At 45.7% G+C, this 26441-nt stretch overlaps 1 protein-coding gene across 1 annotated transcript in view; it reads left to right on the forward strand.

The window, feature by feature from the left end:
* Positions 1-4081: 4081 nt before the first annotated feature.
* The window catches only part of LOC147601186 (uncharacterized), a 30946-nt gene continuing 8586 nt past the window's right edge, over positions 4082-26441 (forward strand). The window contains exons 1-7 of the mRNA XM_086744913.1: positions 4082-4384; positions 15217-15276; positions 16271-16358; positions 17797-17865; positions 19697-19912; positions 21377-21451; positions 22980-23078. Of these exons, the coding sequence (XP_086601039.1) occupies positions 4082-4384; positions 15217-15276; positions 16271-16358; positions 17797-17865; positions 19697-19912; positions 21377-21451; positions 22980-23078 (910 nt within the window). The remainder of the gene's footprint in view (positions 4385-15216; positions 15277-16270; positions 16359-17796; positions 17866-19696; positions 19913-21376; positions 21452-22979; positions 23079-26441) is intronic.

Genomic DNA, 26441 nt, shown 5'->3' on the forward strand with positions numbered 1-26441 from the left:
CCAAGTTACATGATTAAAGTCCTCTTCCAAGTCAAGGACTTTGACAGCAAACAAAGATGGATCACTTACCAACTGAGTGAATCATGTACAGGAAACCAAGGCAAGTGTTAAACATATTTACTAGGGGAATCAGTTAGGAATGGCATGCTGAAGATCTGTAATTAATTAACACCAGTTCCTTGTACTGAAATAAGAGATTAAAAAGCTATTAGATAATCTGTAAAAATCTATAAAGCTGCATTCCTCAAAGCAGCCACTGGTGCCGAAAGAAAATGCCAGACTGCTAGGCCAGATACCAACTTATCAAGGAATTAATAATCTTATTTAATGGCAAATACCTGGCCACGTGGGCAGCCATACAAAGAGCTGAATAGTCTGAACAGACGAGCACTCCTCTCTCGTTACTGGTTACTGACATGCTTTTGCCAGGCGTGCAGCTAGCACATGCCTCAAGTTTCCTCACCGATAAAACAAGCTCCATAGTTCATCAGCTTCACGCTCGTCCATGGAAAGTCACCAGCGCACCAGGGCTTCAGACAGGAGAAAAAATGGGAAGAGTTTGCAAATTACAGAAATATGTTACAAATACATCTCCTGCACGTCTGCAGATGATCATCAGGATTTGGTGCAAACGTCCCTTCGAGCCTGGAAATAAGCCGTGGGTTGCAAGATCATCTCAGCCTGTAAATTAGCTTCATTACAGCAGAGCAGGAGGGTCGCAGCCGGGAGCAGGGCCCCGCGGCAGGAGACGCTGCCCGGGGGACACGTCCTCGCTCTGTGTTTCATTACCCACGAATGCCTGAAATGGAGCCCTGCGCTTTGATCTTGGCCACATCTGAACATCCTCCTGCCTGCACCAGAAACAACTCCTGACCGAGGGCTCAGAAACCGGCTACTGAAGCGGTACACTCTTGCAAAGCCCCATTGTTTTCCATCTAGTTACCCCAAATTCCCATAGTTTCAGAGAGGGGAGGATGAAGCCTTGTAATTTTACGAGAAGGATCTGTTCTGAACAACCTGGTCAGCACCCATTGCTCCTAGCAGGGAAGGGACAGCTTGTTCTCTCCCCTTACTCCAGGCTTTCCCAGCAGCAGTTAGAAACAAAACTCACTGCCTTGTTTCAGCTACAGTTTTCTGTCAGGGAAGCTGATTAACGAGTATTAAATACTGACGAGGGGTCTTCGCACTGCCTATCAAAAGGTGTTTTTGCTGAGGCAGTTTAAAAGCTCTCTCTCCACCTCTCTGACTTGCGTGAAATCACTAATTTTCCTATCGCATCTGCTGCTGTTGATTGAACAGGAGCAAGGCTACAGATACTCAGCATCAGGGTAGGGTACTGCTCTTAGCTTCCTTGGGTGTATCCTTAAGCCTACTGCTAACATATTAGGTCAAGATCTTGTAATTTATGTGAAATGCTATTAAAACAATTATTTTGTTCCCTAATATTTTCAGAAATTTTTTCCCTAATTCAATAGAAAATTGAAATAAAAGTTTATGCTCCGTTTTTAGCATGAAAATTAGTCAAAAAATATATTTTTTAATTCCAATTGTGATCTGGCTTTGGCAAAACCAAACTGTTTTAATGAAATATTTGAACATTAATAAGACTGGATTTTTCCCCCAAAAAACCTCCCAAAGCCTACCTTCATTATTTCAGCACCTTGAATTACTAACTCTGCACGCAGAAGCAGACAGGTCTGAACATGGCCCATCAGGCATTAGCGACTGCACCGTTTGTCAGTGTACGCAATAATTGCATTTTGATCTGCAATGAATAGATGGTCCCAGCTCCTGAATCTTGGACTTTCTTTCTGAGTCTGAATAGAGAACAACTCCCTATCAGATGTTGGCAATTAGTTTATGTCACATATAAATAAGCTTGCAATAAAACTTCAGGCTTTCCATATAACATGGCATCACAACAATTTGTGGTCTTTTCATAGGCCAATACTGTAAGTGACACTACAAAAAGGTCTAATATGGTGATGCTTATCTTTGAAAATAAATGCCATTACAGACCAGCCACAGTAATTGCCTTTATTTTGTGGAGGAAAAAAAAAAGAAACAGAAAGGAATGGTGCAAAGCAGTAATCTCACAGTCAATTAAGCAATGCTGAGTCCTGAAATGTCTTTCAGCTTATGTTTCCCTGGCAAAAAGAAAAGCAAACTAATTCAGATGAGCTGGAAGTATTGATATTTATTTATGAACCAAGGTATAGATTGTATGCTTTTTAATAGCTCAGACCTGGAGAGACGTATCTTCATTTTATGAACACAAATATCAAGGCAGGGAAAAAATAAAAGACAAGTATCAAATTAAAATTTCATTAAACTGATCACATAACTGACAGCTTTTAACTTCAGGGAAGCCCCCCCATCTCTGACATTTGCATGTGACTACTCAGTTACCAGCTTAGGGCTCCAGAGAGGTACAAGATAGGCACAGAATCGTAAGAAATCAGTATCAGGGCTAGGAACAAAAACACATTTCTGAGGTTTCAGACCACAAGATTAGTCAGTGCTGGACTTCAGAAGATAGGCAGGACGAGACATGCAGACAGAAGACAGATAACTTGTGGGATCCACATTTAAACGTAAGCTTCCCATCCCAACAATAGCGTTCGAAGTGCCACCATACCCCCACAGCCCTCTCCTGTGTATTAAGCATTTCTCCCTCCCTCCCAAAACCTTCTTCGCCCCATAAGGCCATTCAGCCCATCATTTTATCAAAAACCCTCCTGTATTTTGCTTGGAAATTTCTAGAGTGCTGGGACACCTCATTCTGCTTTCCAAACCTAGACTTGTTCAGGATGAATTGGAATTAGGCCCAGGACATGGGAATCATAAATCTTTCATCCCTGAAGAGCTGGTACTCTGTAGGAAGGATGGATCATGAGCCTTCCCCATTGCTGTCTCTTGCACGGGTATGATTCAGGTTTGAGCTCCAGTGCTTGGATCCGCACTCAGGTGAGAGCAGTCCCCGCTGGCTGTGAAATAAAGCCAAGGCAGACAAACCCACTCCCTTACCAACCCGTTTTCTGCACTGGGTTTACTAGAAACATGACTTCTTATGCTGTCCTGGTTAAATAAGCTCTACAGACTATGTTCTTTGTAGTAACGCTCCCTAATCCCGGTGAGCCCTGCAGAATTTATGCCAGGTGCGAGACACGACCACGTCGAGACACACTTCTGAATCAGGGGCTCATGCCTTCCCTTCGTTGCTCTCTCAGCTTATTTCTCAGAGGATGTCCCTCTAGACTGGCCAAGATAAAATACAATTTGACACTTTACAAGAAGCTCTAAGACTTTGGAAAAAAAGACTTTCTGAGAGCATCACCTGCATTTCTGCATCAGGTGGGTGGAGAAATTCTCCATCGAGCAAAGCAAAGGAGACTGTGGTTTGAGGAGCTCTGCTCAGTGTTCTGCTAGCGGCGACGAACTGTTATTTCTCCAAGGATCAGCACGCGATGAGAATGCATCACACGCTGCATTACACGGGCAATTCTAGCAATCATCACAGGGATGTCGCTTGATAATGACACGTTTGTAACGGCACCCGAGGAATATATTCCTAAAAACTCTCTTGTCTAGACTGAAGAATTTTGCAAAAAATGCATCACTTGAGCACATCCCCGTGCCTCCCCATCCTGGACCTGCTCTCAAATTAATGCTGATGCCCGCAGCTCCGCTGCTTTCAACCTTCGCGTGTAACTCGCCACTTTTGTTTTTCCACAGAAAAATCCCATTCCGCGCAGCAGCTCCTTCCCCCACCCACGGAACAGCCCCCCACGCGGCGATAGGGGTCCCACGCCCCCCCCCTCCCCTTCCACGCACCGCGCAACCGCCCCTCACGGCCAAACCCTTTGCCAAACCCGTAACCACAGACGTGTCCGTGCCCCCCGCCCCCCTCCCCGTGCGCGCCCCCCCGCCATCCTCCGCCGTGACCAGCCGGTCCCCCCGCTCCTGGCTGCGGCGGCGAGCGCGGCTCCGCCACCAACTTTCCCCGCGTGGCGGAGCGTAGCGGGGTACCCGCCACCCCTTCCACCCCCCAAAACCCGCCGCGGGGTGAGGGGGTGCGGCCATGTTGGGGCCGGCGGTGCGGCCGGCGCTGGGCGCGGGGGAAGCGGTGCCGGCGGGCGCGGGGCTGGCGGGGCGGCTGCTGGCGCTGCTGGGGCCGGCGCTGGCGCTGGGGGCGGCGGCGCTGCTGGTTCTGCGGGGGCTGCGACGACGCCGAGCTGGGCCGGAGCCCCGCCACTGCCAAGCCGCCGGGCAGGAGGAGGAGGAGGAGGAGGAAGAGGAGGAGGATGGACCCGCGGGGGACGGCGGCCGAGCGGCCGGGGCGCTGGCGGCGCGGCAGCCGGAGGAACAAAGGCGCACGGCGCAGGTAAGGGCCCTCCCCCCCGGGACGAGCATCCTTCCCCCTCTCCTCCCCCCCCGTCCACTCCTCCTGCCTGCCAGAGGGGTGCAGCCATGCCCCCAACCCCTCCGGGGTGCGTGGCGCGTCCCAAACCTCTCCGTGGGTGGGTCAGGGGGCTCAGCCTTCCTCTCCGAGCCCGGTGGTGGCATCAGGCTCCCAGCGCAAGGCAGCGGGGTTCCTAAAGCACCTGGGCCGGGTGCTTCTTGCCTTGACTGACACCCTGACTCCACCGGGGCTCGATCCTGCCTGCAGGGAATTGAGAAAACTCCAATTAATGTCCGTCAGACTGGGGAGGAGGACCCGAGCAATAGTGTCTCTGCTGTGGTTTTAACACAATGTGCTGCTAACGTGTATTCAGTCGGAATCAAAGCTTCATTCTTGCCGAATTAATATGTGATAGCAGCTGTGAGCTGATGGCCGCGGCCCCCTTGGTGGATTTATGTTGTGAGCGTGATACGACGCGCTGCCATGAAGCTGCCATATGACGTGGTCGCGGTCGTGTTGCTTTGACTTGCCGTAAGCCGTCTGTGGCAGAAAATCCCAATATGAATTACAGAAAACAATTTCACCAAGGTATTGAAGTATGACAAGTAAAACTCTCAGGCGAACATACTGAAAATAAGGGAGTGTGTGTTTAAAATTAATATATCCAGCACTTCTGAATATTTTATCTGTTACTAGTATCTCCTAGGTCTTAATTCTGAGAAAGAGAAAATTTGCAGGTTTTTTCAGGTGGCCTATGCAATAAGTGGGTTTTTTTCTTCATGAATACAAATGTGTCAGCTTTTCCATCATAATAGTTTTCAGGGGTTTATTACTTTGTCGTGGAAGTTTTAACTTTTAGTTATATTATAGTTATGTTTTAACAGGCTATTCAATTTTAGGGTATTTTGTCTTTCATCAGTGAGAACAGAATCTTGGTCTGACAGCGTAAATATCCCTGAATTAGTAAAGAACAATTAAATCAAAAAGCGATTCTAATGGAACTACTTCTGTCAAAGGATGAAGAGGGACTTCAGTAACACTTTTATTGTAGCTTTATAATCATTGATACTGGATAACTTGACTTGGCTGCAGAATTAATTAAGATTTTGCAGAGCCACCGATTACCAGAGGCAGCGCAGGACAGAAAGGGGTGGGCACCCACGCTGTTGTCAGAAACAGGCCTGGTGCTGTAACGGCGGCGGGGTTATTAGTTCAAGCTGAAGATGTTGATTCAAATAGATATTTTCTTGTCAGAGATGCTGTACCTCACAGGCCTGAATAAGGGAAACCAAAGAAGAGGAGGAAGAGATAAACTGAAGGGATAAATTTGTTTACAGTCGCCTGCAGTTTCTGTCGTTAATCTCATCTTTTGCTGCACTGAGCCGATTCCTGCTCTTCAGGGGCCGGACTGTAGCAGTCGCATTTCCAGACAGTGGCATCATCCTCTACGTGAGACCCGCTGATTACTCTGTAAGTGCAGAGGAGGCAAAATACAGTCCTAAGGAGGTGGAGGATGAGAAGAGGATGATCAAGAAAAAGAACGTAAAAGATCCTAAGGAAATATAACCCGGGGAAAACATCTTCCATGCTGAAATGAAAAATCAGTCTTGTCCTCCCATGACAGTACTCTGCCCTTTCTCTTCTCTATTTATCTCTTGTTTTCTTTTCCCTACCCTCCTTCTCCGCTGCTCTTTGTCATTTCCCATCATGTTATCTCTGTCTTCGGAACATCATATCCTTGAGGCAAAGCCTTTATCTCCTTACGTAAGTGTAAAACGCCGCGTGCTGTTCTGGCACTTAGCTGATGAGGATGCCAGAACAGCAGAACACCTGTAATATGCCGAAATTTGCATATGAAAATCTCTACCAAGCAGCATCAGATATACGATCAATAACAAAGTCTTCCATCCATAGACATGGCCAATGCCATAAGCTGGGGTGCACAAGTATTATGGGATGGGAGCCCCTCTCTGCTGCCTGCTGAGGTCTGAAGCCAAGAGGTAAATTGCCTCCAGTGCCCAGGTGTGTTGATACATCCCGGCAGCCAAACATCTGCATATCCTGGAGTGGTGGATAAGTCAAGATCTTAATTAAAATAAACTAGGTGGTTAATTATTTTTTCAGTTTGGGAATGTGTGTTTGCCGGTGATTCCCAGCTGCTGCCCCATGGGTGGGCTGTGAGACTGCCTCCTCAGGGAATCTGCTCCTACGCGGGTTCCTCGGGTGTAGGGCTGATCTTTCCTCTGCGTGCCCCTGTCCCTCGTAGCAATGGGCAGCCAGAGCCTGCCCAGGGTACTTTTCCTGGAAGGTGCAGCGTGCCCTCAGCTCTCTGCCAGGCTCCTTTCCAGCCTGCAGCTCCCAGCCACAGCCCAGCCCTCCCAGCCACCTCCATCCAAATCCGTCCTAGGTCCAAACCACTAAATGCAACAGTGCACGACCATGTTAGTCTCTCTCAATGCCAGTGCTGCTGGCAAGCATTTCGTCTTACTATTTGTTAACTTTACATCTAGCAGAATAAGAGGATGGAGTGATTTCTAGTCTCAGAGCAGGCTGTGCACTGTGAGACCCAGTCTGAATTGTTTTCAGAGCCCACGTGAAATAAGTCTGTTGAAGAAACTTTGTACAAATTGATGTATGGCCTCAACGCCATCATGTAAGAACATTGTGAATGTGATCTCATTATGTATCACGCATAACGAGTTACATTCTGGCAGTTGTCACATATAGAAAAAATCTCTAGAAGTGATGCTGGAGGGTATTTAGTCTTTTTCAGGAAAGCCTTTTCCCTAATAAAGAGTCTTTTAGGAAATTGCTACCAAGACTTGCTGGAAGCCAACCAATCTGAACAAGAATGTTGTTGAGTTTTGGGGGTTGTGTTTATTCACAGTTTTTGGGTTGTTCTGCAAATTGGGCAGTTCAAAACAAGAGTTTTTTGCACAGATGCAGAGATGCCATCTTCCTTAGGCAACTTATAAAAATATGTATTATCTGATAAAAGCCAAAAGAAAGCTTTCTGTTTTTCAGAAGTGTCTTTATAAGCTGGAGATACTTTTTGCCTCTTGCAGGCATTGCTTAACAGCACCAGAAGTAAAGATCAATCCCCTCAGCTCCAGAAGTATGCAGATCATAGAATTATAGAATAGTTTGGGTTGGAAGGGACCTTTTCTCCTACCTTTTCAGGTTATAGGGTACTTTTCATGCCAGGGCAGGTACATGCCAGCTCCCCGGATTTACGGCGGCTGTGTCTGGCCTCCTGTGTACCCTGGGAAGGCTGTCCAGCGGGAGGAGATGTGACATAGGCATCATCATCATCTTAGGGCTGCTGCTTTAATTTTTCTCTTGGAATTCCCTTTGGATAGGAATGGCGACAACTGCAGCTCTGGCTCCTGCTACGTGTCATCAGCCAGGGTTTGTTACCTGTTACTGCTCAAGGGTTTCTTACAGGCAACTGCATCCCTGGGAATACGTGCAGAAGAACAGGTTTTCTGTGCTGGTAGCCCAGATCCTTTTCACAAAGTTCTTGGAGCATCCATTTGATGGGAGCACCACCTCTTTCCTCTGCCAGGTGCCTTAAACGAAGGGCAAAAATTCACATATTCCCAGTGCGTATCTCCCATATAATTCTGTCTATTCGTTGCATATATTTCCCATGTAATTTTCTTCTCCAACAGACTCTTCTTTCCTACTGGGAACACATTTGTCTGAAGTTATTTTGTCTGGGAAACCTTTGTATTAACTTTGTATTAGCTACTATTAATAACAGTTATTAATAATGAGGTGATTGATATCTACAATATTGATCACAAGCCAAGTTCCTGCTGTTTTTTCACTCTCCTTTGCAGGTACGTGTGTGCAGTGTTGTGAGCAGACACTGCCCAAAGAACTGCCTTCATGTTCGTCTGCCATTCATGAAGAGGCTGTTTCCTTTGCTAATGAACCCAGTATGGTTTTGTTGCTTCCCACTGTCACCTTATTGGCAATTTAATTGTGTTATCCTTTCTCTAGCTATTAGGAGTGAATGAGTAATTCTCTTTGAAGATAGGGCCTTCCTGTCTCTCTGGTGGACTTTTGCTCTGCCTAAACCCCATCCTTTCTTCTGTGACAAATGCAGGCTTGTCCTTTCCCATTCACCTGGTTCCCACTGGTTTAGGAAATGTGTCCCAGGTTGAAGTTCATTATCAGCACAGGACCATGTGGCAAAGCCAGACTGTCCAGGATGTGTGCTTTCATTTATGAAAATCTGATTCAGAATTAATGAAACTCAGTGTGTTGCTTTGTTTCCCAACACGTTTGTTGTGCAGACTGCTCATTGTCTGCTGATGGAGCAATGCGGGCTGTTGGCTGGCCACAGTGGCACGCTGGTTTGCTCACCCTGTGCCTGAGCCTGTGCCTCTCTGCGCAGGAGAGAAGAACCCATCTTCAGATAGTGTTGCAGGTAGGAACAACATAACAATTACGAAGGCCAGGTATCTTTGGAGATGGAGATGGAAACTCCCCCTGCCAACCAGGCTATGCCTCCTGGTCAAGGATAATAGTATGTTCATAGACCTGTCGAGTGTACATCGTGTGTAGGTGATCTGTGGTTTGTTAGGCAGGCCTACACTGGACCTTAACCAAAATTCATGTCCTGAACCACCCTTGGGTGATTTTAATGCTAAAAATCACACCTCCTTATGAATAATGAGTATGCTAATGAAGAGGACCTCCCTAAATGATTAAAACATGAACATGCGTAATCATGTACGATGGGAAAAGTATGGGTAACCAATCAGTTACTGCAATGTAATTTCCTCCTTGATATTATTTTGTATGAAAGACCCCTTGTATTTCTAAGAGGTGTGCTGGCTGTGTTAGATGCCTAGCACCCACTTCTGCAGAATCAAAATAAATACAGATGCCTCCACTCAGTGTGTTGATTGGCTCTTGCACAACGGGTAAAAGAACCCCTGTTTTTTGGGACAAAAATGGCAAGCAGCAGACTGCAAGCGGTATTGCAAACATCCAACTCATAGTGCATAGCGTAAGGGAGCAAAGACCAGATCTTCCAGAGGATGCTGAGAGAAATTAAGACTTCCTGCTCAGTTTTCAGCTTGTTGAAGGTCTACTGAGAAAGCTGAAGAGTGCAGTGATATCTTGTTCAGTAGTAACACAGCATGTTTCAGGGAGGTTCTTTAGTGCCCTGGTTAGAAAGTCCTTTTCTGTTTGTTCTTTTCTCTTTTTCTTTTCTAGTTTTCCGTTATTTTTTAATTTAGTGCATGTTGGTGTTGCTTTTCCTGTACCAGTGTAGCCTTTTGGCCTAAGTCCACCACATTGAGCTTGTGGTGTAACATAAGGTGAAAAAAATATAATTAGTTTTTGCACTGGAAATGAGCACTAGGAAACAATTTAATGGAAGCATTTCTTCAATTTGGAAATGGTTTTGTGTTCACAGACCCCCTGCTAGAATTGGGTAGTTTTGCTTCCTTTCATTTTTCCACTGTCCAACCCACTTAACTTGAGTTTTCTGAAAGTGGTAGCTGAAAACAATTTTCTGAATCTTTATTCATGTTCTTAAATGAATTCCCTCATTTCTACTGTGTGAGGCGCATAATAGCTCCCTTTGGGTTTCATACGCTGCGTTTATTTTGTCCTCGTATCCCTCTACTGGGGAAACCTTTGCATGGCTTCTTGAGGAAGGCAATTTTAAGCACCTTCCCCAAGTGGGACAAAGGGCAGTTCCTGAACCTGAAGCCAACGTTCACGTAATTTTTAATTAAACCTGTAACTGGTTGGTGGTCATTTTGTAAAAATTACTAGTCTTATGAAACTATTGAAATGCATAAAGGGAAGCATCTAGGGGGAGAGTTTTATGGCTTCAAATACACAGTTTATATATTAGTGATGAAACCCAGTATTTTTTAACATTTGAAAACCTATCGCTTTGCCTTATTTCTCTGTGACTTTATGTATATTAACAGCGTAAAATAAATTACACACTACCTCAAGTGAATAAAGGTTTCAGAGGAATCATCAGCAATGTAACCTTACGTTACATAAAAAGGAAAAAAAAAATGCAAGGGGTAGGGGGGGAAATCCTGTTCCACTAGGTCACGAACCAAATGGCCATGAACTAAAAATAATCTTTCTATTGTTCCACAGAATGTGAGTAGAAATTAATATGCTAAGTCTGATTCCACTAAAAGTCCGGATTCTGTTTCTCTGCATATATTTAATATATTTGGAATTGCACTGATAACTTTACACAGTCACTTAATGCGGCGGGTTTTGATGTCTTCTCCCTATACAGAACTACATTTCTCATTAAGAAAAAAAAATTGCCCTGACAAAAATAATTTCTCTTTAATGAGTCCATTAGGTTAAGTGCAATAAAATAATGGAAATTCCTTTTTCCTTTTCAGAATGGCTGAACAGCATGATAAAGAGGCATGACTAATCCCATATCCTAAAGGCTTCCAAAGGGAAGAATAGGGTAGGGTGGGGTTCCTCAGCCATACAGCCAGCTTACTGCCTGAAAAGAGGCTGGATAAAGGCAAGATTTAATACAAAAGAATAATACCTTTCCACTGAAATGAAGTTGAACTGGGTAAAAATACCTGGGGATGAAAAGAAGAGAGTTGCTGCTGTTAGTGAAGGATGGTGGAGAAGCCACAGATATTTCAGGTTTGAAAGAAGAGCATCAACAGAGCGGTAGGCTATGTGATGGTCAGTCAGTGATCAAGTTTTGTATTTTTCTTGCACTCAGCTGCTCATTAGGGAGGATGTAACAAGCTTCAGGTGTCTCAGGTGGGTATTTAGGGCTGAATAGCCGGTCAGCCAGCATGAAGGCCCCTGGGATACAGTAAATGACCGTCAACAGTATATTTTTAAACTCTTAGTCAGTGATGGAGAGAGGGGGATGGTTGCCCAGCAGATGAAATATCATTTAAGTAGGAAATGTTGTGCTCATCTGGTAAAAACATACAGCAGTCAGATGGGCAAAACATTAAAACAAAGTGCTGCAATTTTTCCAGATTCTTGCTTGCTGTCATTTATGTGGAGAGAAGGTCCAGGAATGTGATCTTGCCTCAGCTGAGATGAGTCTGTCAGAGCCAGTATAGTTTGCATCTTCCCTAATTCTCTGTTGCAGTCCAGATTTTCCTTCTGGAGTTCTCCCCGCCTCTGTGAGGGCTCTGTACAGCCTCGGGCTGTGCTCGCTTAGGGCAGCCTGGGGGAGGAAGACTTTTAATGTCCTTCATCTTGACACCTCCTTGTCTCTCTGCATGTAGCTCTTCATGCTTGCAGAAGCAACTTGATGTAAAGAGAGGCTAATAAGAGGTAATAATGTCTCTTATCCTCTGTGTGTGTCTGAGAGAAGGCAAAAAAGCATCCTCCTCCTCGCTTTGTAAGTTGGTGCTGCCGTTTCTGTTGCTGATGGTGGCAGTCTTGCTAAAAGTGGCTTAATTTGGGAGGTCCCTTTGCAAAGCCTTTAGGAAACACTGAAGATCTCATTATGAGAACTGGGACATCACCAGGCTTTGTTGAGATTGCAAAGGAATATGGCATTTACATGTTGTGTGGCTTTCCTCAGTTATCCCTTTGTGTATTCATGCTGTAAAATTCCCTTTTCCTGAAGTCCTGTGTCATATCACAAGTGGCGTCCCTCAGGGGTCCGTGTTGGGCCCGGCCCTGTTCAACATCTTTGTCGGCAACATGGACAGTGGGATAGAGTGCACCCTCAGCAAGTTCGCCGATGACACCAAGCTGTGTGGTGCCGTCGACACGCTGGAAGGGAGGGATGCCATCCAGAGGGACCTGGACAGGCTGGAGAGGTGGGCCCGTGCCAACCTCATGAAGTTCAACAGGCCAAGTGCAAGGTCCTGCACCTGGGTCATGGCAATCCCAGGCACAAATACAGGCTGGGCGGGGAATGGATTGAGAGCAGCCCTGAGGTGAAGGACTTGGGAGTGCTGGTGGATGAGAAGCTCAACATGAGCAGGCAATGCGCCCTTGCGGCCCAGAAGGCCAGCCGCATCCTGGGCTGCATCAAGAGAAGCATGGCCAGCAGGTCGAGGGAGGTGATTCTCCCCCTCTACTCTGCCCTGGTGAGACCCCACCTGGAGTACTGTGTCCAGTTCTGGAGCCCCCAGCACAAGAAGGACATGGACCAGTTGGAGATGGACCAGAGGAGGGCCACGAAGATGATAAAAGGGCTGGAGCACCTCTCTTATGAGGACAGGCTGAGAGAGTTGGGGCTGTTCAGCCTGGAGAAGAAGAGGCTCCGGGGAGACCTGATAGCGGTCTTCCAGTACCTCAAGGGGGCCTACAAGAAAGATGGGAAGAGGCTGTTCCGTGGGGCCTGTTGTGATAGGACAAGGGGTAATGGTTTTAAAATATAGGGGGGTAGATTTAGATTGGAAATTAGGAAAAATTTTTTTACAATGTGAGTTATAGAACACTGGAACAGGTTGCCCAGAAAGGTGGTGGAAGCCCCATCCCTGGAATCATTCAAGGCCAGGCTGGATGAGGCTCTGAGCAACCTGATCTAGTCGGGGATGTCCCTGCTTCTTGCAGGGGGGTTGGACTAGATGACCTTTGAAGGTCCCTTCCAACCCAAACCATTCTTTGATTTTATGATTCTATATAGTGGAAAACCACCCCCCTCTCCAACATTTTACATTGCATAGGAATTGTTGTTCACTAAGACATGATCTATTTGTATTTTCACACATTTAATTGGACAGAAGCATATGCTGAGAAAGAGATCTTGACCTTACATGATTCTTTCTATCTAAGTGGTCCAAATTTTCACCAAAATTCCCCTGATTTTTTTTTATATCTCCCATCCTATGTGAGAGGCTGCTTCCCTCCCTGCTGCGGGCACAGTGGGATTTTTCCTTAAGCAGAGCAGCATATGGAAAATGATCTGTATTGCGATGGGGTTTATGGAGTGCCTCTAGTAAATGGACCTGCGAGTCTCAGAAGAGAGATGACTGCCTGTGGGAAAAACCAAAAATGGCCTTGCTAACTGTTACAAAACCTTGCTGGGTTTTAACACAGAAGTCATTATTTTGTGAGTGAATTTTCAGAAGAATACAACTGTAAATGTAACAAATGATAGCTAAGGGAGATGAAAGAGATATGGACCACTTGGTTTAAGCTTATAATTTGAAGCTGGTGGAATTACTGGTGTAATTAGGCAGATATTTTGGCTCCTGTTGCTGTGGTATTTTACTGGAAGACTCAGAAGCGGTGTCGTCTGTGGGTTCAGAGAGTGGTGTGTTGCAAAGTGTACAATTCTGGGTCTCGCTCTCCCAATAATGGTGGAGGGTCAGTTGAACACCAGCCTGCTGGATCCATGCTATGCCCTTGTACAGTATGAGTTTGGTCCGGGTTTCCAAGCAAGCACCTCCAAGGGCAAAGCATTTGCCAGTGTGCAGGTGCCTGTCATGCTGTGTTTAACACGCATGTCAAATCGGAGCTTTCTAAGACTTGTGAAAAATAGCTCTAAAATGGCTTCAAAATACCAAAGAACTGAGCATTAACAGGCTGAAGGACTGCAACCCCGCTGGCTTTGCTGGGGACAGGCAAGGGCAGTCACCTGCAGGACTCTGATCCGGCCTGTCGCATGGTGGCTCTGAGTCTTTTCTTCTCACCGCTGGGGTGGTGTCCTTGTCCCCCAAAGGGATGCAGCCACCCAATAAGCCTTTTTTTATTTAATTAAAATACCCCAGATTTTAGATTCCCTGATTTACCACACAGTGTTTTGTGGAGCGTGCTGATTTCTGTCTCTTTTTCATTGATTGCACATGTTATTCTTCAGCCCTGCAACATCACCTGTGATGGTGCAGAACAGGTACCTCTCCTCTGCAGCTGAATCAGGGCAGGTGTTGTCTTTCAGCGTGTATGTGGTTAAACTCTGCCAGGGTGTCTCCGGGGACAGAGATGACTTGTGAGGATGGAGAGGAGAGCAGAAGGTGGAAAGCATCAGCAGTCTTCCCTTTCCCAAGAGGACCGCGGGCACCTGAAGCCCCTTTGTCATCAGCTTGCAAGAGGGTGCCCGCCATCTCCTGATGCCAAGGGGACAGCTCTGGGCTGCAGCTGGGGGTTTTGCTCTCTCCAGGGCTGCCTTCGCCTGCCAGGCATCGCCCTGGCTCCCTGTCCCCCCTCGCTTCAGGCAGAGGTGGAGGATGGATCAGGGACGATGGTGACAGCTTGGGTCCAGCTCCCTGCTGTCAGCTTTGGGTTCAGCTCAGCAGCCCAGCAGGTCTCATGGGACTGAAGGACACCTGGGCAGCATTGAACGGGGGTTGCATTGCACACAAACAGCAAGCGGGGCAAGGGAGAGGAGTGCCATACATTCAGCAACATCATAGGATCTAGGTGGTGTGAGAGCTGTTCTTTAAGTTGTTCAGATACACTTGAGGGGGAACATAAGGCCCACCTCAACCAGTAAACAAGAATTCAAATAAGCCTTCTCCTGCCTATGCTGCTTTTTTAAGACAGGCTTACCCTATTTGAGAAACAACTTTGATCCTAGAGAAATCTTAGGATAAACCAGATATGTCTGCTTTGGAATAAATCTATGTGGAGTTTCTGGATTTACATTCATAAGGGCTTAGCTAACACTAATTAATTTGGAATAAATTAACTCAAATTGGAACAAGGCCACAAATTTTAGCCCAGATTTGTACTGAGAGTTATTTAGCTGTGTCTTTCAGCCCATCATATGGATTGTAGGAATGCATTAAAATAGTTGCACGCATACATGTATTTACACATACACACACATGCACATACATATTCCATAATGCATTTTTTTGTTGTCCATCTTCTAGGTTCCAGTGAATGGCCAGCTTATAGCATCAACTAACACCAGAGAGAAAAAGCTCCTCAAGGTACCAGTAGGAGTTTTAGAGTTTGTTATTATTATTATCTTTCAAGACACACTTGTCTTAAGAATGTTCTTTATTTGATCGTCGTTTTTAAAGATAACATGTTGTTCCTGTTGTTGGAGCACTTAAGAGGTGAGTTAGGAACGTAAGACTGAGCAACTCTCTGGCACAGTCGCTGTGGTGTTGTCACTGCCACCGCAAGTGGGACAGTCTCGTGGTCTAAGCCCAGAAGTAGGAACTGGGATCCCTTGTATTTCAGTTCCAGCTCTGACACGAGACATTTCCTTGGGTTTGGGCAAGAGTTTTATCTTGGGCGTTGAGCACTTGTACTGGTGTGCAGGAAAGTGCCTGTGCTTTACAGCCACTTCCAAGTGAGGAGCAGCCTCTGAGCCTGGGCAGGAAGTGTGTTCCTGGCAAGGGTAACCCACCTTGGAAAAATCAAGAACTACTGTGTTAAAACCAAAACATTTGAAATTAAAGGCTTGAAGTTAGCTCTACTGTTTCATCAAGCCATATGAAAATGGCCTCAGCCACTGCTATGCCCTTTCAGATCGGAGTAAACTACAGATACCTTCACTAACAATAGGCTGCTCCATGAGGTTTTTTTGGTTAAGCACAGGCGGGATCCTAACTCTTTACTTTTGCATTGCTGGTTGTAAAAAGGGTAAATAATTTTAGGTTTTCCTCCTTTTATAGACTTAGGAATGATGAACGCAAATCTTACTATAGAGCAGATGTCTGAATTAAAATGTCAGGTTTCTAACCTAGCAGATAAGTCACATTTTGTAGGCCAAAAGCTATAACATTAATTGGTTTAGAGTTTACAATAATATCTACTCAGGAAGACTTTTGCACCCACTTAAAGACTCCAGCAACATACTGCTCTCTCCAAGTACCACCAGAGTGTGGTCTCTATTTCAAAACTGTTGCCCTGACTCTTTTTTTCTTCATAATGAAATGTAACGTCTTTCTGCCATGTATCTCTTACATACTGTAGCCTAAGAAGAAGAGGAAAGCCCCATGCTTAGACAAGGAGGTGCCAAAAGATCTTTCTGTTGAAAAAGACAAACTGCAAGAGGAGGAAGGTAAGAAAAGATCTGGTTCTTCTGTTACCTGATTTGTATTACCAAACAATAACATGGAATTAAATATTTCAAAAGGGAGGTCTTCTCTACTATTCTAGTTCTGCACTATTGGGAAAAATTCCCAGTTTGAGAGCTATTGCTCTCATCTGCTCCTCACTACGTGTAACTGCATGGACAGAGAGCACATGCTTTCCTGCCACACTTCTCAGGTCCTTACCGCGTTCACAGGGATGGCAAATCTGTGAATGAGGAGGCATCTCTGAAGAGGCCAGAGGTCCACTGGGTAGCAGGGTCCTGTCTCCATGCTCTTACTCTACTCCTGTTGCCTCTGCCATGCTGATACTCAGCCAAAGCTGTGGTCTTCCCAGGCAGCATCCTGTGCCCATGACTGAGGCTGGTAAAGGTGCTGGTGTAATATACAGCCATTTTCTAGCATGCCCATGAACAAAGCCAAGATCTTTGGCTACAAGCAAATCTGCAGAGAAATCTGGCAGAGGCTAGCAAGGCTCAGGCAGCTATAGTTTCACTGGAAAATGCATTGCATCCCATGACCCCCTCTCCGCCTCCCTCCTCCAAGGGTCATATTGAAAACAACAAATTCTAAGCTTTTCCAGGCTTAAAAGATTATAATGTGATTAGTGTGGTGGTGAGAGCAAGAGAAGCCCTCACTGCTGTTGGACCAGAGTCCTCCTGTGGGGCCTTGTGTCAGGAGCAGAGTGCCTGCAAGGCTGCTGGAGGAGAATGGGAAACGGCAGAAGCTTTCTTCAAACAGATGTTTGGTTTTTCAAACAGATGAGCCAGCAGAACTGTTTCATGCATTGTTCAAGGACAGTTCAGAAAAAGACAATGTTTGTCCTGCGTGAAATCCATGGACTGTGTTTTTTTTCCTATGTTAACCATTTCTGCCAGTCCCTCCCCTGACTTCTTGGGTCATGGAGAGCATGGATGGAGGCAGAACGTGACCCCACCGGTGTGAATGAAAGCGTGTGGAAATCAGCTGTGTGGCAAAGGGTTTCCACATCACAGAACAAGCCTTAGAATATGTTCAGGGCTAGAGAAAGCCGGTAAATTGAAGCCTTGTTTGACGATTAAGATTTTCATTAACTTCTCTCCCTTGTCAGATGTGCAAGGCAGTTGATACTCTGTTGTGACATCTTCCCTGAGGGAAAGGAGTGTCGCATCAGGGTAACACAAAGGACAGAAGAATATGTATAGTTACATGAGTCAGGACACACAACAGACAGGTTTGTTACAGGGATTTCTTATGTAACACATTTCTGCAGACGGCAAAGGCTGCACATGGAGATGCTGCACGAGATGACACTTTTAGAGCCAGCATCAGAAACTATCAGGTAGCCATTTGCCTTGGCGCTAAGCAATAAAGGCAGTAAAGGAAGTTTCCTGTTCACTTAAAAATGAACTCTGCTCTTTGTTGTAGGAGTCTGGCAGACCAAGATCAGCAGCCGAGAAAAGAGACACTTAAGGAAGGAAAGGCTGAAACAAAAAGGTAAATGTACAGGCTCAGTTCACACACCTGATCTGGCTGGGCTTGTCCCCTCTTCTCACTTCCCAGCATGTTTCTGTTTGCTCTGTTTGCCATTCAGCAGCAAAATCTTTGCACTTACTTAGGCTATTTACTTAGGAAAAGACAGCTTTGGGAGCTCTTACTTGGGAGCTTGCCTTTTACTCCAGGCTTTCATTAAAACACATAGGATTACCCATAGGACTTTGAAAGCAAATGTCTATTAGATCTGAGATCTGCTGAAGGTTTGGTATAATGTGGATTAGTTACTTTTGTGTGACTTGACAGAAGTTTTCTGATAATGGATGTATAAAAACCTGTGTAATTTGCTCAGTTCCAAATAGATTCTTTAATCCAGGCCTGTCCAGAGTAAACAGCTGTAAAGGAGGGATATACTCTTATCCTAATGAGATAAAATGAAACAATGCTTTATGCTCACTCCACGTGTTTCCTCTGGGGATTTCAAAGTGTCTGCCATGCACTTACGCCTATACACATTTTTTTGAATTATGTTATTATAACTGCTGTATGAAAGCAGGTCATGAAATTAAGGCATTTGTAAATGCTTAAAATATCTGTGATAAAATTATTAATATAATAGATAAACCTGTAAGTTTAATATATTAGAGTAATTTAGAAGCTAAGATGGAAGTTTGGAATTGGGAGACACAGCTGGATGAATGGGGGTGTTTGTGCATTGTCTGCAATAAGTGCTCTCAGATGCTCTACTAAAATTGAAGATTGGGGTAAGTGAACAGCAAATTTTAATCTAAGAATAAACAGACATTTTGGGACCACTTTCTCTATCATTTGGGTTCTACGAATCAAGAGTTAAACATCTGCTTGGCAGTCTCTAAGGTCTTAAGGTGCTGAGGTCTGTACTTGCTCTCCAGCAAAGTAGACGGGTCCGCATTTGGCTTTATTCCTTAAGTTGCCCTCTTGGCATTAGTGGTGCCAGCTGCATGTGCAGAAGGTGAACCACGCATGGTTTAACCCTAACCCTGTGCAGGCATTAAGTGCTTTGCTGGCCCAAGGCAAAGGAGCTCAGCAGACTAAGTCACAGTTGAAGCACCAGAAGTCCTTGGTGCAGTCCTGGAGCCTGGGTTGTGCAGGAGGCTCAACCAGGTGATCATAGTGGTCCTGTTTAGTATGGACATTTACAGAGCAGTGAAATGTGCTCTTCCAGGAAGAAGCCCTAACCCTGCCGAGTGCTGATTGCTGTGTCCTAGCAGGGAAGAAGCAGCAGCAGCAGCATTAAGGTGTGTGAAGGTGGGGTTGATGCCAGCAGTGGTCCCCTCCCCACCAGAGTCACAGGAAAATGGAGTCCTAAAGTGCTTTAGGAGTCCTGTGGAGCAAAAGGTGTTGGAAATAATTGTCATTATTTATAATATCCATGTGCCTGGCGCTGATTTCTCTAGCAGCTTTGAACTGCCAACATCCAAGAGGTTTGCTTTTTTTTTTTCCTTGGAGGTTCTGCTGCCCTCTTTCTCTCTCTTTACTGCTCTGGGTCCCCAGCTGGAGGCCTGGAGCCAGCCTTGCAGTCAGGGAGGGATGCCCGAGGCCTCTGTGCTGCGGCGTCATCTCCTGTGGGACTCATTGCTGGACTGTGTGGTGCCTTCACTCTCGCATGGCCTTCACATGTGCTGCGTCAGTGTCTCATCCCAGGGGCTCTGCTTTACTGTCATTGCATCTGTAAATAATTTCAGTTGGAAGATAGCCATTACATCTGATGGGTTTAGGTCAGGCTTTGCTTGTTGTTTCTCCTGTACAAACCCTTAATTATTATGACCCTGTGATCATGTTTATTTCCGAGAAGACCCCAGCAGAGCATCTCTGGGTAGTTCAGTGGTTGAGCCAGCCTTTGACTGGGATGAGAAGAGACCAGTTTGGCCACTCACAGAGGACACCAGTGGTGGTGGAAAAGATGCTGACATTGCCAAGGCAGAGTGTGGGACTGTGTGGAAGGCCTCAGGAGCCATACAGGAAGAATCGGCACCCTGCCAGTCAGAAGAAGATGTTTTCTCCAACATAGGTGAGTGCCGATGTCCAAGCACGGCAGAGGGAAAGCCTCATGAATTACTGCGCCCAGCAGAGTACAGCCCCACCAACATCCGTCCTACACACACACGGTTTTGTCCACCCTTTTTAAGCCCTGCTAGCTGTTATTTATTTTCCAGCAATGTGAAAAGAGGGCTCTCTATGGCAGGAATTTCTTCCGTGTTGCAGACTACCTGTTGGGTGCAAGTTGTTTCCTACCCACAGGTATTTAGTGTTTGATTCCTTTGCAACCAAGGCCTTTCCTTCTGAGGATGCTCACACACAGTCAGAGTTAGGCTTCAAAGTATATCTGTGCGTTTCAAAGCAGTATGAGGCAGGGTATTCCTAAATCAGTTTGGGTACTTGACAGTTGGAAGTAGTCTGTTCATGTCATGCTGTGCTGTACCTACACAGTTTGCCCAGCTTCCCAGCTGATTCACCCCTTGTTGGTGTCCAGACATGGTCATTTGAAGCTGCTTTGGGTCTCAGGTGAGCCATTGGGACATTCTCTGTGAAACATAAGCTGGAGGTGGGAAACTGCATCTCTGAAACCTCAGACACCTTTAAAGCAGCGAAGGGATGGGCTGCCAGGCCAGTAGGCTAAAGGTTAGGAGACGCCGGTATCAGCTCTCTCACTGGTATTTGATGACTTTTGGTTTCCATCATGGTTTAATTTTTATGGTAAAGTTATGTCTCACATTGTATTTCTACTGTGGATGATATTGTAGATCCTGGAGCAATACTGATCATTAATAACTAGGTGGTAATTGGACTTTTATACCTTTCTTTGTCTTTCTTCCTGACTTTTTGGTGGGGCAGGAGAGTTACAAGTTAAAAGTTAGTGTTTAATATTGCTTTTTGGTAATTTTCAAAAGCATTTCGTTATAATCTCACTGATTAATCAAGTTTGATGGCTGGATTAATTGGTATGTAAGGCCTTACGATGACTCACTTTCAGTGGCAGTGATCCAGTACTCTGGTGATCCAGAAAGCGGTCTTAGGTTGCCCTTACATGAGTTGCTTTCTCTGCTAGAGTCCTTTTTTTAAATTTTTTTTGTAAAGTATAGAGTTGATGGGAGGAGGACATTAGTACCATTTTTTACTCTAATGCTTTCAAAAGGCCAAATTCCAAGCTGATACACGATGACAATTTCTGCCAGTTGTGGATAAAGGGGATATCAGTTCAGATGAGTGAGGAATTTTATTAAGTCCAGAGAAGTGCCATGCTGGTGTGACATGAGAACGTGTACATGGCAACGGGGCTGGACTCTCTCTCTCCATAGAAGATAATTTCTCCTTGCTTGGTGCTTCTCCAGCAACAGCAGTGGCTGCAGGCTTGGGATGGAGAGAACATGGAAGGACACTAATGAGATTGGGAGAGTCAGGTAGAAACTGCAGTCACCAGCTGTGAATGTGACATTGCATTTTGGGTTACTGCTTGTTTGCTTTTTAAATGCAGGAACGTGGGATGTTGCAGAAGTAAAATCCTGTGCTGTGACCTTTGGGACATTATCGGAGCTGTCCAGGGAGTTAGGTGAGTGGTCTCTCTTTGGACTTCTGTCTGAATTCTTCTGTCACTTTCTTAGATGCTTGGCTTAAAAGTACTCTCATTGCTCACATATGGGTCTTTTCCCTTGGAGCCACATTTCATTAGTCATTCTCTCTTGCAGAGCTTGCTTGCATCTGCAATCCACCGCTACCAGCATTTTAAGGAATGATATCAGAATGTTTTCTTGAGCGCCTTCCAAACTCGTGTCTCATCTTGGAATAACTAAAAAAAAAATATTGCCTCCCCAGCAAATTCTTTCCCTGTTAGGTTTACTTGCACAGAAGGTTTCTGTTGTGTTCTGATGACCAACAAATTCAGAGAATTTCAGACCGAGGGAGGGAGCAAACGCCCAGGTTGGAGAGGCCCTGTTAGAGGCTGCCTAGCCAGCACCTTCCTCTCCAGCACAGAGAGGGATTTTCAGCTTCAGCCTCTCCGTGCATGGCCTTGAGAAAGATGGAGCATCCTTTGATTTTGCATTAATCTTGAGCCTTGTTCCTGGCTTTCACTTTGTCTCTCTGCAACTGTCAGTCCTTCTCACTGCCTGGCTCTGAGCCCTCCTAGTTCATACACTCTCTGCCTACCAGAAACTCAAATTTGTCTGGAGGTCCAACTGACTGATGAATGCAAAGTCTGGTCCTGAATCTTTTAGAGATGCTAAAGGCAAACAGATACATATAGATACACATCTGTGCACAAAACAGCATGTGCGGTGTAAGGCAGAATGCTGAAATTAGCTTCTGATATAATACAATCAATATAATACACATCGTATTTAACCATCTATTTTCCAACATTGCTTCAGTGGATTGAAGCAGTTCCTAATGTAGAAGTACTCAACAGGGAGAAATATTTGTTAACATCTGCATTTATGCAGGAAAAAATCAAGCTGATACAGAACAAAACTGCATAAACAAGGGAGTTCTTTAGGTGAAAGGAAGAAAACATTAGTCTGTAATGTACAGGCCTTAGAACGGGGCTAAGGGGAGTCATTCAGAGAGGGATGTGAACCCTACTGGTTGCTTTAGTTAGTGAAAATAATCAGCAGAAAATCTTTAACTCTTCTTTTTCCTGCAGCAGCACTCTCTCGCCTTGGAGTAATTACTTTGGTAATTACGTATTTCTGTTAGAATGAGCAGAAGCCGCCTCACTGAAGGCAGTAGGAGTTGGAGCTGGATACACTGGAGGTGGCGTTTGTTCTGCAGGAACTATAGCTCCCTGCTTACGTCCCCAACAGAGATGTGTCAGAAGTCTACATCTCTCAATTTTATTAGTGTAGCTACTCATGAGTGGGTTGTTTTCAGTAACTTATGTGTGTAGTGTCCTCGTCCAGCCTTCATTAATAAATCCACTGTGATGAGCTTAAATTACGTAACATCCAGGCATCATGACATAGCGAGCAGATAAAGGCATGATTAATTGGTTTTAATAATGTGAATATACCTATGTGATTATCTTTTAGGTTTTGGGAGGTTTTTTGGTTTTATTTTTAAAAAGATGCTTTTCCTGTATGCAGATAACATGAAGAATAAATCATCTGAGGACAGTCCTTCCAGATGCTGTTGGCACGCCAGCTCGACTTTCTTCCCCACAGACGACGGATGGCAGGGGCTGGGTACGTCTCTTTGCTCATTTTCTATTGAAAGACAAGTGTAGTAATGCTGATAAGCCTTTTCAGTCTGTTTCCTAGCCTCAAAAATCAGAGTCTACTTCCCATGTGGCTCGTTCGTTCAAGGCTGGTAGAGGTAAGGGAGAAATTCAGTTTGGGTCTGGTTTTGGGCAGGTGCCCAGAGCTGCTGTGAGCTCCATCAGAGCAACAGGTGCCCTATGTGGGACCCTTGAGAAGGGTGAGAATGTGCAATTTATGTTTTTACTTTGAGGGCTACAAAAAAGGGCTGCAGTAGATGCATCTTGTTTGGTGCATGCATACTGCTGTGCAAAGTGTAACTGAAACTCCTGGGCAGCAAGGCCAGCTGTGGGGAGGCTGTCTGAAGGCTCCCGTAGCCCCGAGTCCTCTGCAGCGTTGCACGTAGCAGTTGCTGGCAGATAAGCACAGGAACAGGGCAAGCACAGGGTGATCCCTCCCCACACCCGGCAGACAGTGGGTCAGGGACTTCCTGAGCCAGAGGCAACAGTGTGGGCTCTGTGCTTAAAAAAAAAACCAAAAAAACCCCCCACATGTTAACAATCATCTCAGATTACTAAATTTGCAAAACAAATTCAAAGTTGGGTTTGGTTTTCATAACTGAAGCATTGTGTTCCCTTCCCTCCCACTGCTGGGTGGGGAAGGTGGAGCTGAGTGACCCTTTTCCAGGCAGCTCCCAGCCTGGGCTGGTGGGGTGGCTGGGGAAGAGCCGTGGGGACAACTGGGTACTGCTAGAGCATGGGGTACCTTTGCCAAAACTAAAAATTTCCTCTGTAATACCCAAAACCTAGATGCAGAATCCAACTCCAGTGGACTGTGACAATCAGGATTTCAGTCTTTTTATGACTGGTAATGTTTTTTTTTTCCCTTTAAAAATCTTCTTGAAAGGCCGGCATGGGTCCTGAGTAGCTGGAATAATTTGGCATTAACAGTGTGGGTATTAGATGGCCTTTTCTCTTGACCTTTTGGTCAGGATTAAGTAAAATATCTATTTATACCTCTGTTGTTGGGAGGCCTTGCCCTGCTTTTGCTTAGCTGACGAGCCAAGCAGGCCCCTTCTTGCTGTAGCTGCTCTGACTGCCTTAACTACAGGAGAACCCAGAGTGGTTGAATGCATTGAGGAGAAAAGACCGCGGTCATCTTGCTTCTCTGCCCAGCGGTAACTGAGACTCTGCAGCAGATGCATCAGCTTGGCCATCAGAGGATTTTATAAATAGCATAGTTTGCTTTAAAGAAAAAAAAAAAACAAAAAAAAACCAACTCCAAGCATTCCATTCCCTTAGTGCTGTTTGTTTACCCCACGTTGCTGCTGGTAAGCCTTTTAGAACTTCTGAGCCCAGGCTCGCCCGCACGGGAAGGAGGGAGGCAACGTAGGTAGCTCTTCTGCAGCGTTTAGGACATGTCACATTTGGCACGCTCTGCATTTGAACTGCAGTTGCAAAGCCGGGCAGAGCTCTGCTTTTTCGGTGCCACATCTGTCTGAGAGCAGAACAGAGAGGAGCAAATTCAGCAGCTTACTCCTGCAAACCGTCGGAGCAGAGGCATTTTGATTGAAAGCAGAAATGGAAGGATTTCTGCCTGCCTCACAGCTTTCTCCTTAGTAGTAGTAGGTTTTTTTCCTTTGAATCACCAGCCTTGATATTGATGCAGCGGGGAGTGTCACCAACATGTATTCCCTGAATTTAGATGAGGTAATGGTTGGCATTAAGGTCTGCGCTGCAGGCAAAATGAGCTCTTTGACAGTTAAACAAGGCCTGTTAGCTCTTGCAGGCCTGTGAACTAAAAAAAAATGCCATTCATAACCTGAATATGAGCTGAGGTCATCTTATCAAATCCAGATCAGTACATTTAATGAGTCTCTTTGTTCCGTGCCGGGCTGGTACAGAAGAAGGAGCTGGATGCCGGACTCCCACCTCTGCCCCAGCTCCCAGAGCAGCTTTGGCTGGCTCTCCACTCTGCATCGGGTTATCTTTTTGCAAAGTACTGGTAACAATAACAGCCTAACTCACAAAAGGTTTGCAGCTTAAGTGTTGTCGCAACTGAAAGCACTTGTACGTAGAGGGAGAGAGGGAGTTGGTAGGTAGGGAACTGAGTGGTCACTGTGATGTGGAGGTGTTTAAAAGACTTGATACATCAGGCTGGTTTCAAAACAACACACTGCTAGGTTGGCATTCATTAATGATACATGCTGCTGATGGTTAATTCTTAATCATTGTCACATCTGGAGTGCTGTGCCCGTTTCTGGGCTCCCCAGTACAGGACGGTCATAAATGTACTGGAGCATGTGCAGCAGAGTCCATCCATCTGTATGAACACCCGATGGGGCGGTTGCCTCTGGTCTGTCCAGAGAGTGGGCAAGAGGCAACGGGTATGAAGTGAAGTACAATAAATTCCACTTATACATAATAAAAAGTTTGGGGTTTTTTTTATGGTGAGGGTGGTCAGGCAGCAGAACGGGTTGCCCAGAGAGGTTATATTCAGGAGATATTCAAAACCCAGATGGCTACATCCCTGAGGAACCTGCTGTAGCTGAGCCTGCTGTGAGCAGCGGGGTGGGACTAGACAATCTCCAGAGGCCCCTTCCAACCTCAGTGATTCTGTAATCCCCATTCTGTCATCAGTCGTCCTCACTGCATCTTCAAACAATTAGCCCTTAGCAATCTCAGCCTTCATTGGCAAGGGTTATTCAGTGTCTTGGAGCCGAAGCCACGTGGTTAGCACTGATGGCTGCAGTCCCACCAGGAGGCTGAGGTGGCCAGGACTCTTCCATGAAGGAAGGGGCCCCCAAAGTGGGCAATTTCTTTTATGTTCATTTTTCCCTGCTCATCTTTAATGTTTGCATACTTTCCATCCCTGCCACAAAGAGAACAAAAAAGGGGGTGAATATGTTCTGCTCCTGGCATAACTCACTTTATTTTCAAGCCTGAGAATGGTTCTGGTTTCGCCAGGCACCTTTCTCGCTTCTTCTGCAGGGTTGTTCTGGATCCTCCTGCTCTGCCTTCTGTGCTTTACCTTGATGGGTTTCCCTATACGGCCTTTGTGCACCTACACCACCCGTCTGCCGCTGCCTCTTGGTGACATCTATGTACTTACGCTTAGCTGTCTCACAAAATGCACTATGGGCCGTGGCTGCTTTTGCTGTTACAAAATGTTTAACCCACACAGTGAGGCCAGCTGGGCTGTTTTAGAGCACTTGTGTCTGGTTCCAAGGCAAGCAAATACTAATTTTATCCCACAAGTCTGCTTCTGAGTGCAGTGGACCTGTGCTTTGGCAATGGCACAGGGCAGTCTCAGAAGCCCCACGTTCTGCTTCACAAATGCAGTATATCTCAT

This window comes from Chlamydotis macqueenii, chromosome 3, assembly GCF_036417535.1.
Source record: "Chlamydotis macqueenii isolate bChlMac1 chromosome 3, bChlMac1.mat, whole genome shotgun sequence".
Taxonomy (NCBI): domain Eukaryota; kingdom Metazoa; phylum Chordata; class Aves; order Otidiformes; family Otididae; genus Chlamydotis; species Chlamydotis macqueenii.